Source organism: Gambusia affinis, linkage group LG19 (genome assembly GCF_019740435.1).
Source record: "Gambusia affinis linkage group LG19, SWU_Gaff_1.0, whole genome shotgun sequence".
NCBI classification, from domain to species: Eukaryota; Metazoa; Chordata; class Actinopteri; order Cyprinodontiformes; family Poeciliidae; genus Gambusia; species Gambusia affinis.
Genome location: NC_057886.1, coordinates 5,623,554 through 5,640,378, shown reverse-complemented (window position 1 = coordinate 5,640,378; position 16,825 = coordinate 5,623,554). Strand labels below are relative to the sequence as shown.

The 16,825-nt window shown below is 41.7% G+C and overlaps 2 protein-coding genes across 3 annotated transcripts; one reads left to right on the top strand and one right to left on the bottom strand.

Moving 5' to 3' along the window:
• The first annotated feature begins 452 nt into the window (after positions 1-452).
• On the top strand, positions 453-10,873 carry LOC122822137 (germ cell-specific gene 1-like protein). 2 transcript variants are annotated; one of them, XM_044100579.1, is made up of 6 exons: positions 453-1,953; positions 3,579-3,874; positions 7,408-7,455; positions 7,541-7,705; positions 7,805-7,916; positions 9,452-10,873. In XM_044100579.1, the coding sequence occupies exons 2-6, from the start codon at positions 3,580-3,582 to the stop codon at positions 9,906-9,908; spliced, it is 1,077 nt and encodes a 358-aa protein (XP_043956514.1). In that variant the 5' UTR covers positions 453-1,953; position 3,579; the 3' UTR covers positions 9,909-10,873. The 2 variants fall into 2 exon arrangements, with proteins under 2 accessions (XP_043956514.1, XP_043956513.1); XM_044100578.1 differs by having other exon boundaries at positions 453-3,874.
• Positions 10,874-10,987: 114 nt separating this feature from the next.
• LOC122822139 (epithelial membrane protein 2-like) lies at positions 10,988-16,414 on the bottom strand. Its single transcript, XM_044100580.1, has 5 exons — positions 16,187-16,414; positions 14,626-14,710; positions 12,986-13,088; positions 12,244-12,384; positions 10,988-12,128 (listed from the first exon to the last, which is right to left on the bottom strand). The coding sequence occupies exons 2-5, from the start codon at positions 14,698-14,700 to the stop codon at positions 11,971-11,973; spliced, it is 477 nt and encodes a 158-aa protein (XP_043956515.1). The 5' UTR covers positions 14,701-14,710; positions 16,187-16,414; the 3' UTR covers positions 10,988-11,970.
• Between the last annotated feature and the right edge of the window lie 411 nt (positions 16,415-16,825).

Genomic DNA, 16,825 nt, shown 5'->3' with positions numbered 1-16,825 from the left:
TACTTAATGGGGCTCAAGTTTAACGCTCATTTTATTGTTTCACCAAACTGGCAGGATGATGCAGATAATCCGGAAACAATGCTGCAGGGACGGCGTATCAGATGCAGCAGAAAAGCCGTGTTTCCTTTTTTATCTTTTTTTGTTGTTGTTGTTTTTGTTACATACTATAAAACCTGTTTTATGTGATTCGTCTAAAACGGATTAAGCTGTTTTTTAATCTGATTAGCTAATACTTTGCACCGTCTCTTCCGAGTGGAACAGCTTCGGGTTTTCTGTGACTTTTCATTAGATCAGGCAGCTGACCGGTGAACCCTTTTTTCTTTATTGATTTGTTGTAGATCGAAGGTCTCAAACTTGTTCTATTTTTCTCATTTTCGGCCAGTTTCAAAATCACAAGTGCACTCAAAAGGCCGCCTGTGCCAGAATGTATCGATAAAACCCGTAAAAAAAAAAGAAAACGCCTGATAAAACAATAATAAATAGCTGTCTCTGCATTCGAGAAATACTTCTTAAAATGAAATATCCTCCCTCTTTTCATTGATTGATTCACTGATCAGTCCCTCCAGGATTCACAATTGGGTTTTTTGTGATTTATTCTTTTTTTTTTTTTTTTCTGCAATCATAATCACAGATTTTGTGCCGCCAAGCAGACATTTATGTAAGTAATGTTTTAGTTTGGCACGTGTTTTAGTTCACTTCTCTTCTGGAAGACCCAGAGACGACTCTTTCTATTTCTAGTAGAGTCCATCTGATTCCTGATGGAAATCTCATTTTACAAGGAGCTGGGGACGCCGCGCTCTCTGTTAAAGTTTCATAAGTCATTTGAAGAAAAACACCCCCCACGGAATGACAGATCCTCCACCAGAATTATCGTGAACCTTGACCTCTCTTGACCAAAGCACACAGTTCCGGTTGAGGCGCCAGCAGACTTTGTCAGTTGCCACTTTGTTGCATTTATCTGGAACAAAATGTGAGGTCGTGTTCGCCTCACTTTAGAACTGCCATGCAGGGAGCCGCAAAAAAAGCACTTTGGACGCCGCGGCCTTAATACATGGAGTTGTCATTTGAAAACTTTTTAAATTCACACAGGTTCTCTGATATTTACGGCAGCATATTAGGGCCATTGTAGATAGGGGAGGGAAATGCATTTCTGTCAAAAAAATAAATAAATAAAAAGTTTTAAAAATCTTCGACTAATTGAGTATTCTCAAACCTGAGGGGGGAAATGTATACTTTCCAAGCTCGGAAATATATATGTACATATTTATTTATTTTTTTTTCTTGAAAAGTTCATAGATTAATCGCGAAACTTCTGAGTTTTGTGGCGGAAAGGTACGGTTAGGTCTGGAATGTTAAAATGTAACAAAAAAAAGTATAAAACAGAAACTCGTGGGGGTGGGGCGGCAGACTCTATTTAACGGAGCTGCACATGCAGTTCAATGCTTTGCACCCATCAGGTCTTAGTAAATGAATTTCGTGTGATTGCTGTTGGTCAGTATCCCGACTAAGACTTCTCTCTCCAAAGGTCCTACTGCTCTTCAATATACAGTTTCTCTCTCCAAATTTAAAGTTGTGTGTGTGTGTGTGTAGCTTTGGTCAGTGTGTCGAGGTTAAATCAGATCTGAAAAGCCTCGGCTGGAGATTCGGGGATGGAAGGGAGGAAGGGAATGAAATGGATCAAGATGAGTCTAGGAATGAAATTGAAACAGATGGACCTGAGCTGTCTGTTTTGGATTTATTTATACGGCTGGATTAAAGGCGTGTGTGTGTGTGTGTGTGTGTGTGTGATTGAGAGATACTCTCCTGCTTGTGTCGGAGTGACAGTCACACCCCCCACGTAGAGGTCACCGTGGTGACCAAAATCCTCCCGTCATCAGTGGAGCGGAGTGGGGAGCCATCACTCCTTTTCCACTTTTCCTCTCCAAGAGGAGGCTGAGGGAAAACGCACAGCAGGTAAGAATCCTCCCTTTGTCTCCAACACACAGTTTGGCTCGGATGTGTCGCGTCCGTCCCCTGGACGGTTTCCAAGGCGATGCCAGATTTCCTCTCCAGTTAATATAGTACGTCTTCGTCGGGGCTGTGTGAGTTTCTGTCTGTCCGCAACAGTTGGCAGCGATTGCCGTTTCGAAAGATTGATTCGTAGCCCTTTGCAACTTCTGTGAATGTTATTGGGAGTTTTCGTGACCGACCAACACAAGCGGCACAACGTTGGGAAGTGGGGCTAAAAATGATGCGTTGTTAGAAGTTTTTTTCTTATTTATTTAATTTTTTTTTTCAGCAGAAAGAAAAACATTAAAAAAAAGAAAAAAGTCTTGACAGTGTGATGTGTAGTTTCGTTCAGGCCTCTGAATCAGTGCTTTGAAGACCGGCTTCTGTCTGGTAAATTCCTTTGGGTTTTTCTCTACTGGCCGTGTGCAGCCAGAGCAGGGGTCAACGACCTTTACAGCGCTGACAGCAGGTTTCGTCTTCGCTCCAGCTAGACAACGTCGAAGACCCATAAAAGATACAAGACGCTTCAAAACAAAATAGCCACTTTTATCAATATCTGTCGTAGGAATTTAATTTTTAGATTCGAGAAAAGCTTCTTTTTTTTCCGTTAAAGGGAAATAAATACATCTTTCTTACCAGGATGTTTACGTTTTGTGTATCTTTTTTTTTTAGCAGGCAGTTTGCAGCCTAAAGGCAAAGAAATATTCTTAATACTATTAGTTAATAAAAAAAATTTAAAAACTGTATGTATTTATTACATCAACTTTTTATATATATATATCTTGCTGTGATTTTTTTCATTTTTGGCCATAGTTACAGCCACAATGGATGGTCTAGGGAGGTTGCAGATCTCTAGAAAGTGAAATTGTTTATTTTTTTTTAATTTATTTTGCAAAATAATTCAAACCCAGATTTGGATGAATATCAATTTTCATGTCTTGCCACGGATTCTCAATGGGGCTGGACTGTCACTGAGCCGTTCAAACATGCTGTGATCCAAATCCGTGGTGAAAGAAGTAATTTCAATTTTCTTTATTGTCATTAAAATAATTGTTTTGTGAATGTGACTTATTTAGAAGATGTAATATTTGAAAGAACCAATGTTGTAGAAAGGGAAATCTGTAGTTCATTGCAGAGTTGAAACATGAGGAGGTTCTCGCACTTTTGCGACATTAAAAGAAAATCAAAAAAAAGTTTCTGATTTTTTTTCTTTTTCTTCTGTGTCTACATTTAGAAAACAGTCCATGCTCAGCATCTAAAATGAGATGCAGCTGAGCAGATCACTCACCGTCTTCCACTTTGGCCCTGGCTGTTTACGGTCAAGGGTGAACCTCCAGCCTTTCTCCTTTCCTGTCCGCCATTTTGTATTGGTCTGTCACACAAAAATCACAACAAAACGCAGACGTTTTAGGAGTATATTGCACAGAATTCACATGCACTCATCTGTTGCATCTCCTCGGAGATTTAGTTAGAAAAAGTGTACGTCATCTCAACAAGGCTTTTCTAACAAAGACAAAAAGAAAAGGATCAGACGTCTTTATTTTAACTGTTGTTTCCCTCCACCACCCTCCTCTTCCTCCTCCTCACAGGATGGCCTTCCTCAAGAGGGTGCGCTCCCCTTCCCTGTCCTTCTTCCAGACAGTCGTGTCCCTCCTGCTGAGCACCGTGGCCCTCACCTCCTCCTTCTGGTGCACGGGCCAGCAGAAGGTACCCAAGCCTCTCTGCACGGCCACCAAGTTCACGCGGTGCATCCCTGTGCCGGGCTTGTCCAACACCTCCAACATCCAGTTCTTCTGGGAGACGGGCGACGACCGCTTCGTCTTCCCGTACTTTCACACCGGCCTGTTCATCATCTGCGAGGAGAACATCTACGTGGACGAATGGGGTGAGAGAGCGAGGGTTTCGTCGGTTGACCCTAAAGGAAAAAAAATAAAAAAATAAGTAAATAAAATGAAGAGACAATGCTCTCTGCAAGAGACAAAAGCAAAGTCCTAAAGAGGACTGGCTGGTTCCGGCAGCAGAAATCGCCAGAAACCGTCTTCAGTGACTGCTTGAAAAAACTATGAAAATATGAAGTTAAAAGTACAATTTATTTGTCTTAAGGCCAGTTAGGGTGAGAATATAGTTTTTTAAATTCTATATTCGTCAATATAAAACTGTTTTGTTTTTAACTACTTATGTAAGTTTCACGTTACTTTAGTAACAAAGGCCAATTTTGTTTTTAATGTGATGAAAGATATCAACATTTAGCCCACCCCTAAACGTCTCAGAAAAATCACTACCGTTGGAGTGACTTATGTTGATGCTCTTATTTTGAAATATGACAGGATGTTCTATCACTACCGTCGGAGTGACTTATGTTGATGCTCTTATTTTGAAATATGACAGGATGTTCTATCACTACCGTCGGGGTGACTTATGTTGATGCTCTTATTTTGAAATATGACCGGATGTTCTATCACTACCGTCGGAGTGACTTATGTTGATGCTCTTATTTTGAAAAGTGACCGGACGCTCTCTGTTGAGAGGCGGGGAGAGAAATGGAGACGCCGCTAATGTCAAAACCGGTGTTCTGTCAGATAGCCATACATGTCAGAATAGCATACATATGCTAAGAGCGCATGCGCACGCATGCGCATTGTGCAGGAGGTCCGCCATATTGAGAGGAGTCGTCAGCTTGTCATACGCGAGAAGCGACACAATAAAAAGTAACTAAATAAATTAAATTTAATGCTGCTGCAGCTGCAGTAAACTACAAAACACGTCCTAAAACACGCCCTGTTTAAATTCACGTCCCCCACTTCCTTAATATTTTTGGGTTGGATAACATGTCTGCTAACTTGGATAGCATGTCGTGTATGAAAACGCAATTTTTACCCACACTGAAACTGGGGCAAAACCAGTGTTTCACTTTTGAAAAAAATCCTTATCTACGTCATGATTCTATGTTGCTGATTAAATAAAATCATATGGTAATGACAACGTATACATGTCTGAGCTAAGCGTATGACTATCTGACAACGTATGCTGAAACGTATGCAAACGTATGCTGATCTGACAGATATAGCCATCAGTTTGTCATACGCGTATGACGATCTGACAATGTATGGCTATCTGACAGAACATCGGCTAACGCAATTTGCGTGCCGTTATTACATCAATGTCTACTGATGTTGTGTTACAACAGCAAGCTCGTGAAATGAAAAAGGTAAAGGACAGTCCAATGCAAGAGAAGAAAGATACCAATATTTAAAAAATAAAAACTAAAGTCAAATGACGGACGTTAATTTTGTCCAATCTGGTGTGGTCAGTTAGTGGTCTGTGGACATATCAAAATGAAAATAAATAAATCTCAGATAGGTTGTTAGCTTTAACCAGTTCCTACTTCTACCCCTTGCTCCCTGCAAGGTTGTTTCCTGAGAGCGTGGACTCTGTTGAGGTTTTAAATTTTACCCAATTTCCAACGTTAGGGTGACCAAACGTATTTCCCGGGACATGTCCGTATTTCACGTCCTGTCCCAGGCGTCCCGGGATATTTTTAGAAAGTGAGGAAATGTCCTGTTTTTTGCAGGACCCGGTCCAACGTGTCGCTGTTTCTCTCTCCCCCCGTCCATCGCGGTTTCTTCCCTCCCTCCATCGCCCACCCCACAACCTCTCCTTCTGTTCGCTGATTGGCCCCGTTGAAATTCTACCGAAGAAATCGAGTTCAATTGGAGAAAATCAGATGGAGCTCCGACAAGAAGTAAGAATTGAGAAGAATTGCATAGGAAATCAATGGCTGGATGTAAAAGGGCATGTAAATGCTTGTTTTCTTTTGTTGTTGTTGTTGTTTGATGCAAAAGCCTGAACATGTCACTAGAAGCTCTGACAGGGATTACATAGGTTGAAGAAAATTAATAAATGAAAGAACAACGGATTTCTAAGGACATCTAAAGATGCTAATCCATTTTTTACATGTGGCGCTTAGAATATTAAAACAATCTCATCCTGAGGGATTGCAATAACATGCTGTTTACTGGAAATGCTAATTGGACTTCATGTAGCAAAACCACTACTGGTCCCACTTTGGAGCAGGGGCACAGAACGGTAGCTTGGATGAGCCAGGATCTCCTTGGCTCTCATGTAGATGTGCGACTGTGAGCCTGCGGTGCTATGTGCTCGGCCCAAAGAGGATTATCACCATGGCGAGTTCTGCTCACAGAGATTTAGACTTCAACAGCACGACTCAATTATGGATTAAAAGCCAGAGAGGTGAAAGGTTAACAGGATTCACAAACATGGGCCGAGTTACCATCGTCTCGTTTGCAGCTGATTAGACGAACCGAGCAAGAACGACGTAGGGAGTTGAACCGTCGGCCTCTTAACTTCTGCGCAGCAGGAGCAACTGCTCGCCTCTTTAGAATGAAAGGACAAGAAGTTCAAATGCAAAGACTAAAGCGTACGTCCAGGATTCAGTGTGCTAGATCAACAAGAAGTAACTCGTAATTCTAAGGTTTTCTTCAGGGTTATGTGTGGCGTTGACTTTAAACAGTTTGAATGTAGGCCAAAAAGTTTTGTGACAGAAGACAGAAGACAGATAATCTGTGATGTTGTTTTTTTTTCTCCACTTCAAATCAGAACTACCTTACGTTGCTTTGACACATAAGTTACGTTGAAGTTTGTGTTTGAGACTGGAAAAAATGTGAGTGTATGACGACTGTATGAAGTCTGTAGAGTTAGAAAAGACGTCTGACAGCACAAAATGGCGTCTGGTCCGTTCCATTTCCCAACTGTGCATGTCGTTGATGCATGCTTGATTTTCTCCTGCCGTCCCTAGTTGCACCTGTTTCTTTAAGACTCATCCTTTTGTGAGTTCGGAGGCAGATTATTGGAGCTATCATTTAAACAGTTTGGCAATCAAGCCGCAAAGAAGCTTAACTAAAAACTGAGACAGGATGATGCTGCTGCTGCTGCTGCTGCTGCTTTGCTCTCTGTTCATGTGCCTGGAGCCAATCGAGATTCTTCTGAGAGCAATAATTGCTTTCTGATTGATATCTTGGGGAAATTATTCTATTTAAATGATTGTTTTCAACGTCTTAGGAAAAAAAAAAAATCCCCACTAGCCTGTGTTTCAGCTTTTGGTGCGGCTAATATTTTTCTTCCCGCTGCCATCCTGGCAGATTTACACCAAACAAATCCTATAATCCCCCCATCAGGTTATGCCCGGCATTAGAAGCGCTTTATGCAAAACGGTCTTGCCACATAATAGTTGATGGATGTGCTTAATTAAACTTGGGGTTTCCTCTAGAAGAAGAAAAAAAAGAAGGTTTCTGATGTGATTCTGGGTGTTTAATGTGAGGACTTCGGATGTTTATCACGTTTTCTGTCCATACAGATTGGTGAGTTTATTTTATAACCCCTTGTTTTTTGTCTTTTTAGAAGAGAAATGTCGATGGTTTTACAATTTGACTCCCGAATCAGAGGAAGGTAAATACTCCCTCTTCCCGCTGGATGATTGTTTGACATCTGTGTTTGTTCTTTCGGCTCTGAGCCTCCGTTTCTTCCTCTGCAGCAATGATTTGGCTGTGTCTCACGTTGGAGTTCATGTACATCGGTCTGCTGCTGGTCAGCTGTCTGCTGCTGTCCGCCCAGCTGTGCATCACGGCCTGGTTTCCCTCCACGCTGCGCTGTGGCCAGATGCTCAACGCCTTTGCAGCTGTCTTCACGGTCCTGGGAGGTACAGCTGTTGCCACCTCAGATCTATATTTGGGTTGCTGGTTTTAACTGAAATCATTGATTTTTTTTTTTTTTTCTGGGGGTGTTTTGTGCATTGCAGGTCTTCTTGGGATGGTGGGTCACATGATGTTCATGCAGGTGTTTCAGACCACGGTTTCAATGGGACCAGAAGACTTTAAACCTCACAGCTACGGCTACTCCTGGGCGTTCTAGTGAGTTTGTTGGACCTTTCTGTTCAATCGGAACATTTTAAAGGCGCACTTGTAAGCAGAAACAGCATGTGCTGAAACTCAAAGCGTATGAATATGATATTAACCATAAAATCTTATGGAAAAGTAAAGCAGTACTAAAACTAGACAGGAGAGGTTCGTCCCAATACTCTTAAATAATGTTCAGATTTCAACTTTAAAATAATAATGAACTTGTAATCACTTATTAATTTATTTTAGTTTATGTTTTTGTCAAAGCTGCAGGTATACTTACTATTCCAAATATTGTAATGGCTCATTTCTGTTTCAATTAATTTATTTTTAAAAAAGTCTTTTCTGCTCTTAAATTTCCCTCGCTACCCTTCCGGTGTGTAGGAAGGGTAAATTGAATCCAAGACTTGTCTCAGTTTTGTTGACCACACCTATCTAACTAGTTAACTAACTAGTTAGTTAGCTAGCAGTAGTTCCACAAGCTAGCTAGACAGCTAGCTAGCTAGTTAACAAGTCTAGCAGGAGAACCTACTATATATCCCTTTCCCATCACTCTCTAGCTAGTTAGCTAGCAGGAGTCCCTCAAGATAGCTAGCTAGCTAATAGGCCTATAAAGGGAAGTTACTGTCTCTCTCCCATCACTCTCCAGTTTCGGAGGATTGCTAATTGTTGTCTGGCCAGATGGCATATAAAGTTCCTCCAGCGAGTTGGGGTTTCTCCTTTCAGAAGGACATAACTGGAAGTTCTCCAATGATAGAGGTCTGGAATAGACACCTTAACCACCTAAATGGAATATTTTTGGTCCAGAGGAGCGTTATCCCAAATAAGGCCAGCCATCACTTGTTTGAGGCAGTGATTGACCCCCTACCCAGAGGGGGGCAGTTTACCACTCCTGACATTTGGTTACAGTCCTCCATGGGCCAGCAATGATAATACCATGGTATCCATATCCTTCAGCTCCCAGGACAGAAGTCATCCACTCCTGCCACTGTTCTTGGGGAGCTTTTTAACTATTGAAACAACCTCTGTAAAGGTGATGCATTTACTTGTTCCCTGCTCTCATGACCATGTCTAATACATGGTGAACGCTTTAAGGATATTTGAAAGAACTTGTTCTACCAGTCAACCATCAGAGGAGTCAAGGTTCCCAAATCAAACACATCCTGTGTCCCGTTGGAGTCGCTTGCCTTAGGACAAGGAAATGTCGATCTCCATAGCCTCCCTGAATTTCTCTCGTACCCGAGTTTTTAGTGGGGTTTGGGTAGGGTTAGGGTTTTGGGTCACTTGGTACCTGTCTGTTATTTCAGAAGTCCCTACAAACAAGCAAGCCCTACAGGACTCCTTCACTTTTGGCGTTTACCAATGGTTGCTCTGGTCACCGGACAACAAATAAACCAAACCGTATTTCTACGAACACATGCAGTCAATTAAAAGAACAAAAGAAAAAAATCCTGCGGTGATTTAGCTGTTCTTGCTCTCACTTTAAGTCTGATTGAAACAGACTCAGAAACCGTCATGAACAGCCTCTTTCTTCTTGTCTCTGTCAGTTTGGTGTGGCTTGCCTTCACCGTGTGCATGGTGGCGGGCGTCTCCACCCTGAACAACTACACCAAGAAGGTCCTGATGGTGGGGCCCAGGAGTAGCTCCAGCCTCAACCCCTGCAGCTTTAACTTCATGGGCCTCCTGCCACCCGCTCCCTGCTACACCCCCCCAAACCTGCCCGTCACCCTGTCCGCCCCTCTGCCTGCCCCCGTGATCTCCCACCTGTCTCCCTACTACGAGCCTCCGCCGCCCGCTTCGCCGAGGCTCACCCACTCCCACTCGCTTCCCCTGACTCACTCGGACTCGTTCCCTCCTCCCCCGCCCCACCCGGCACCCGCGTCCCCGTTCCACCGCCTCTCCCTGTCCTCCCCGTCTCTCTCGCCCTCCATCTCCGTTCACAGGATGCTTCCGGGACGCAAGGAGCATCCCTTCGATCGGGACGAGGACTACAGCCCGCTTTGAACTCTCACAGGCGCATCTCAGCGAATGAGAATATCGTCAAATTTATTTCAGTGAATTTGTTCAAAAAGCGAAACGCAAATCATCACACGTCAACACTTTTGGTCGAAAACGACTTTATGTTTAACAAGGAGGGTAGGTCAGGTTTTGGTTGAAGACTATTGAGTTGACCAGCAGATGGTCACTAACTCAACAACAACCTCTCTGTTCACAGAGCACTCTGTCCAAGGATTTTGATGGAAAATTGAGTGGAAGAAAAAGGTCTGAAACAGCGAACCTGAATAAAATCAGCTGCTGTTCTTTTAACCCTTTAGAGTCCATGTGAAAGTAAATCTGGTCTCTTTGTGAAGATATTGATCAAAAATGTACTTCTATGCAGTTAAACATAACCTATTTGCAATAAGCACACAGTTATGAAGTTTGAAACACCAAACAAATTAAAAGATGTTTTATTTATTATTTTTATGCAGCTGCTTATGAAGTGTTGAAGGTATGGACTGGAAAATGCAATGAAACTGCAACATGTAACTGTCTGCTTCTATTACAAATCTGATTTAAAAGGAGAATATCTCAAAAATAACTTTCTGCGGACAGGTTTTTGTCCGTTGCTGTCCTGCGGTTATTTTCTTTCAACATGCAGTCATCATCAGCGAGGACTCAAATAACACAGCAATCCTCCATTATATACTGAAGTGTAATTATTGCCATATAAATAGAATAAAATAGTAAGTTACCTTGCAGAATTTGAGATTTTAGACAATAATTTTCTTCACGTATCCTCTCTCCAATCAACTTTTAAAGTTTTAGTTCTTTGAACAATTTTTTGATTTTTTTCTTCTTTTCTTAGAAAAGAGCGCAACATTTTCAGCATTCATCCTTGAATAAGGGTCACCTGTCTGAACACAGAATGATTGACCTCATCTCTGTTTGAAACTCAAATGAATATCTTGTTGTGAACCATCGATCCTGTACGTTTGTTTCACTTTTGAGTCAAAAATCGTTGAACTGCACCAGTTGGCATCCGTTTACTGCAACGCTGGGGGATAAAAAAAAACAAAAAAAACAGACAAGTCACCACTGAATGAAAATGAAAAGTTTTATTATTTCAAAAATCACTGTAATGACCATTCGTGTAGCAAAAATAAACATCAGACACATGGGGCTTTGTTGGGAAGAAATCCTATTTACACATCATGTCTCGCGCTTCAGTACTCAAACGGTTGCCTTTGTGGAAAGATTTTAACCGTGTTTCCGTACAAAGTTTGGATTTTTCTCAAATTGACATAAATCTGTGGCGCCGATAACTTCACTCCAGAATATTTAGTCTCTCCTAATTACAAATATTTTTTATTCCTATATCTATGATGTTTTTAGAGGAGCATAAATTCATCTTTCGATCGTATTAGTTCAGCATTATAAAGTAAGAGAACATCTTTTTATTAGAGATAGAAATAAATTGATAAACTAACAATAAAATAATGCAAAAACATCAAAGAATATAACAAAATACCCTTTTTTTAAAAATCTACTGCAACATACATATTCAAAATGTAAAAGTACATTTAAAAAAAAAAAACACACTTGATTATTTATTGATCATCGTTATACTGCTGCCAGTCGAACGCTTAATGATCTCTTTGAAAATAGTGACTTACTCGAAGAAAAACTAAGAATTAAGTTTTAATTTATTGTAAACCTGAAGGATTTCTCTGTTCAGCTTGAACAAAATAATAATGATAAAAAAAAAAAAACGTATCCTTAGATGCCCTGAAGAAAGCCAGCCAGACTCCGGGCTGAAAACACACTTGGATACGACCGCGGTCGACTGAGTTCGACTCCTGCTTCATTAGTCGAAGGAACCGTCTGAAGGCAAACTCGGTCAAACATTAAGTGTGTGTGAAAATATCCACAGGTCTGTTGTGTTTACACTAGCAGCTTAAATTTAATGAAGGAACAACAAAAAAAAACAAAACAACAAAAAACAGGATTGTAGCTAAAAAAGTAGATCATTTCCACAAAAAAATAAACAACGTGGAGTGTGATCCAGTGTCCAACTTGCTCCACGCTACTTCTTGCGTAGCACAAAGTAAACGATGGAGGAGATGAACGTCAAAGCGAAGGCGATCCACGCCAGGATGAAGCTGTGGCCGTAGTTACCGATGCTGTGCTCGTTGACGTGGAAACGGTCCGTGTAGATGGACGCTGCGATCATGATGAACAGACCTGAAGAGGATGACGAAGGGGGAAGAGGGGGGACAGGGGAGAGGGAAGAAAATAACGGTGACGATTTAGACCCGTCGGGAAGCGTGCAGGAACGTTCTTCAGAAGCGTGACTTACAGGCGAGGATTTGAAAGACGCCGGAGATGGTGAACCTGTTCCCGTTCGCGAGGGTGAAGAGCTGAGTGATAAACACGAAGAGGCCGATGATGGAGAAAATGCAGGCGAGCACGGCGGTGGCCTGCACTGCATGGAGGTAGTCTGCAGGGGGAGCCAGAGAGAGCAACAGACATCAGAGGGCTCAAATGAGGCGGCGGCGTGTGTGACATCATAACAGATGATTTTTTTATACTAAACAAGACCCCAATCTTCACTTTTGGAAGAAAAAAAATTTATTAGTTAATTTATTAGAAACATGTATATAATTTTCAGGTTGATTCCTTTTTTCATCCCAAATCACAATCTATAAACTATATGTAAATATATATATTTACAATTTCCACGTTCAGCCAATGGAAGATTGTCCTAATTTCAATTAATTTATATATAAAAAAAAGTATTTTCTGCTCCTGACAGTGCTCTTGTTTTTTTGTTTTTTCAGGCAGGATAAATGTTTCTTTCGATTATATCTCTGTTTTAAAATCAATAACCAACCAGCGCTAATTTGATCAGTTGAGTATTTTATAAGTTAAAGAATAGATGAACAAATCCAGTTGAGATTCATTAAAAAAAACCCAAAAAACTGTGAAATTAGTGGTGAGACATTTTTTCCTATGCTAACAATCAATATGTGAGCAAAGTGATAATGCATGGTTGGGAATCGAGGTGAAATCAGTGTTTTGGGAAGACGGTCTATGCTTACCTTCTGGATAGCCGGCTGGGAGATCGGTCAAGTTCCACTTGTTGCCGGTCAACATCCACCGCCCCCACACATCGGTGCTGGTGGTAGAAGTTACCCACCAGGCCTGATGGGAAGAGCAGCGAAATCAAATCGAATCCTTTGACATAATCCGTTTTGTTATTGCATTACATCAATGGCTGAGTTAGCCTTAGCGAAGAGGCAACGTCAAGCGTTATTAGGAGGTGTGTCGATCGAAAGGACAGATGCCACATAGCCGTGGTGTCACTCAACACTCATTCCTCACCGCTCAGAGGAATCTTAGATGTTTGAATGTAACATGAGCAGCATGTGCAGGTCGGCTCGTTAAACTAACTGTGATCTGTCTGTGTTGAAGAGAAATGACGGGTATGTGGCCTGGAACGGAAGAGTGAAACTCTAACAGGAAAGGAATGAAAGTCTAGAGAGACGACACACAGGTGAGCAGACTTAAAGACCTGAGGGTCTGTTAGATTAGGTCATATGCTGTCAATATCTTCCCTGCAGTAGATTACTCTCTTGGTCGTTGACGTTCACGACTTAAAACAACTAAAATCTCTAAGTTTATTGTGCTGATGCCATTTCATGAACCTTTAAAACCGTGGTCATGTTTGTATTGGGTGGTTAGTTCCAGACAATTTGATTTACATGGGAAATAAATGGTGCGCCCCCAGTGATTTTCCAGTGAGGACCTGGATATTTAAAGTGTTTGTTTGACAGTAAGCAGAAAAAATATTTAGTTTTAATTTGTTATTTTTGTAATACCTTCTCTTTTAGCTAGTTACTCTATCTGGAAGACTTTATATTTTTCCATTACTGGTATGTGTTTCACATAGGAAGGTCAGAAGTGGTGCACCGCCTCCAACCTCTATTCTCTATGTCAATGATTTCATGTAAATAATCAGCCAAATGAAATGTTTTTGATGGTTGAAAGTAAATTATAAAATAGCTTTAGCATGAACTAGTATGATGTTTTGACTGAAGTTGTTTTGAGATACTAGAAGTCAACTTCAGACCCCGCCCATCTTTGAACAAGCAGTTAGCTTAGCTTTAGCCAGTTCTGGATTTAAGACTCCGTTCATATTAACCTGAATATTTAGCAAAATGCATATTATCTGCTACGTTTGTATCTCAAGTCAGATATTTTTAAAAGCGCTTTACAATGTTCTCAAGCATGTGGAAATCCTGAGATAATTACAAGAACAATTGAAAGTGATGATGTAGAGACTCGCTTCTCACTTTTTGTGTTAAAAAAAATCACAACAATAATATAGCATCTTTCATACCCCCACCCACCCACATCTGTCTCATCTGCTTGATTATGCTAATCGCAACGTTATCGCCCCCTGCTGGCAAAACACATTTTGGAAGAGTAGAGGCCAAAACTTCAGTCTTAGCATGATGCTCAGGAGGAGCGTGGCAGATGTCACGGATGGACATCTGCCACGGGAATCGGGGTTGTCTTGTCAGACAGTCAGTTCCCGAATTCATATCTTTTTCTCTTTGCGCCTAGTTCTCCGTTACAGGTAAGCTATTAAATGAATTTGCTAAGCTACCTTTTTCACTCTTCTTGAGCAATCTTTACTGAGCAAGTCTGCGTGACGCAACACGGAGCCTTCACTTACATTGTCAATGGTCGCCACCAGCAGCAGGATGATGGCTGCGATGTGCAGAACTGAGAGAGCGACGAGAACCAGCATGATGACTTTCCTGCAGGGACGAACAGAAAGAAAACGGGGTTTGAAGTTGACGCTACAAGTAAAACATCATGAAAGACGTCAACACGCTCACTCTAAAAGGCTTTGAAGCCAAAAGGCGCCACGCCCACTCAGGGCGTTTCTACTCGATTTCTAATTTGGGTTTTTGAGAGAGAGAGCCAGTGGACTCTCATGAACCAAACTCAAGTTAATGTCTATAAAAGAGGTTCTGCTGGGGAAAGAGGTGGAGGGCGGTCAGTAAACACAGAAGCTGTTGGCAGGGAGGGCCTGAAAGATTTCCTGGTGGGTAGATGAGTATGGGCTTGTCTAATGCTTGAAGGATACCTGCCACTCCCTGAAATAACTGTAGTGCTCACGCCCAGTTCTCTCACCAAGATGCTGATCCCTCCACACTCTAGCACACAATGCAGCCCTGCCTGCCCTAAAAAACAAAACAAAAAAAGGCCTAAAAAACCCCGCAGAAGCCATTTTACAAACTGCTTCATGCTTTCATTGTAAAACTGTAATTACAGTTTTAGTCTCTCGTAAAGAGCCTCGTGTGTACACGAGCCGCGTTTGGGTTAAATCCGGTCGCGCGGAGCCACGCTGGGGTGGCTCCGACATCAGAGGTTCTTGGAATGTGCCGGTTCGGTAAATGAGCGGTCAAGGGTTGGGCCCTCCAAAAAAACAAAACAAAAAAAACATTCTGGCGTGTTCCGTGTCATCATCCCACCAAAAAAAAGGAAAACCTCCTGAAGGCACGGGGCATCGAGTTGGCAGACATGTGACCAGATCCCCGGGCATCGTTTCGACTTTTCCGCCTTCCGTTTCACCACGAGATTCACTTTTTAAATTTTTTTATTTTGAGCTACCTGCGCCGTTTCAGCTTACAGCGCTGAGAAGCTAAAAAAAAAAAAAAAAAAATCCAACAACAAAAACATTCTTTCGAGAAATGAAACAGATTGTAAAATCGAACTGAGATTAAAATTATAATAATAATAATAATAATAATAATAATAATAATAATAATAATAATAATAATAATAATAATAACAATAATTAATAAATAAAAGATTCAGAAAGGTTCTTGCAACATTCACTCAAAAAGGCCAAACTTGTCAAATGTAGGGACTTTAACTTCTGGCCTCCATGTGTTGCTGAGTTTCCAATCCCGGAAAAAATGAGATAAAAATAAAACAAAATCTCATTTGCAATTTTAGAAGTTGGAAATTTAAATTGCTTAAATTCACCCGCGTTCTTGAGCCAAATTTCAGTTTATCCCACCATGCCTGGAAAGTTAAACCAGCAGTGAAAGAGTAAGTGAAAAACAGGATCAGGCTAAGGTGGACCACTGAGTGTGCACCTTTCTTTCTCTGAATTTGAATTAAAGCATCCAAAAGCAAACCTTCAGAAGAAAACATAATCAAACGTGGTTTCTCTGAGACTTTGCCTCGGCCCTGAGGGCCACCGGGGATAAACTCTGACTTACTGTTAGACGGCTGCGTGTCTCTTCCACGTCCTTTTCCTCCTGCTGTCAGTGATCTTAGTTCCAAGCTGCGAGTCTAAACGCACAAACATAAGAAACAACTCCTACGCCCACTTATACCCAGCCCTCTTTTATGTCCACACCCAGACAAGCCTCTTGTTTGCCTTTCACACAATCTCTGCCTCCTTCTCCTGTCTGTTCTGCCCATATGTTTCTCTCTCGCTCTCTCTCTCTCTTACACACACACACACACACACACACCCACACACACACGCAAACCCAAGCAAGTCACTTTTTCCCCACTTTGTGTTCATTCTCATGTCTTTGCCAATCAGCTGTTGATTTTACTCTCATGAGGGCCGCTGGTGACTCACCGGCCATGTTGAGGGGGGAACTCCTAAAACTCTGACTGGACGCACGCTGCCATGGCAACAGACTGCAAACCAGCTAAGCACAAAAACAATGCCGTTGCCACGGGCGAAACGCACGTGTATATTTAGGCATGTAAACGATTGTAGCTTCTTCCTCCCGATGTGTGTAGTGTTTTCCCAGGGTGTTTCAGGATGAAGGCATGTCGCCGGTGGCAACCGGTGCAAGTCGTTGCCTAAGTGCAAACCCGAGGAGGAACGCATTGGTATGCAA

Bases quoted from the DNA above. Each gene is read 5' to 3' on its own strand.
- LOC122822137 (XM_044100579.1), top strand. From the start codon at position 3,580: ATGGCCTTCCTCAAGAGGGTGCGCTCCCCTTCCCTGTCCTTCTTCCAG. The intron at 7,456-7,540 runs GTAAATACTCCC...CTTCCTCTGCAG, and splicing joins GACTCCCGAATCAGAGGAAG to CAATGATTTGGCTGTGTCTC. The intron at 7,917-9,451 runs GTGAGTTTGTTG...TGTCTCTGTCAG, and splicing joins GGCTACTCCTGGGCGTTCTA to TTTGGTGTGGCTTGCCTTCA.
- LOC122822139 (XM_044100580.1), bottom strand. From the start codon at position 14,700: ATGCTGGTTCTCGTCGCTCTCTCAGTTCTGCACATCGCAGCCATCATC. The intron at 12,385-12,985 runs GTAAGCATAGAC...CTCCCCCTGCAG, and splicing joins CCCAGCCGGCTATCCAGAAG to ACTACCTCCATGCAGTGCAG. The intron at 12,129-12,243 runs GTAAGTCACGCT...CATCCTCTTCAG, and splicing joins CGTCTTTCAAATCCTCGCCT to GTCTGTTCATCATGATCGCA.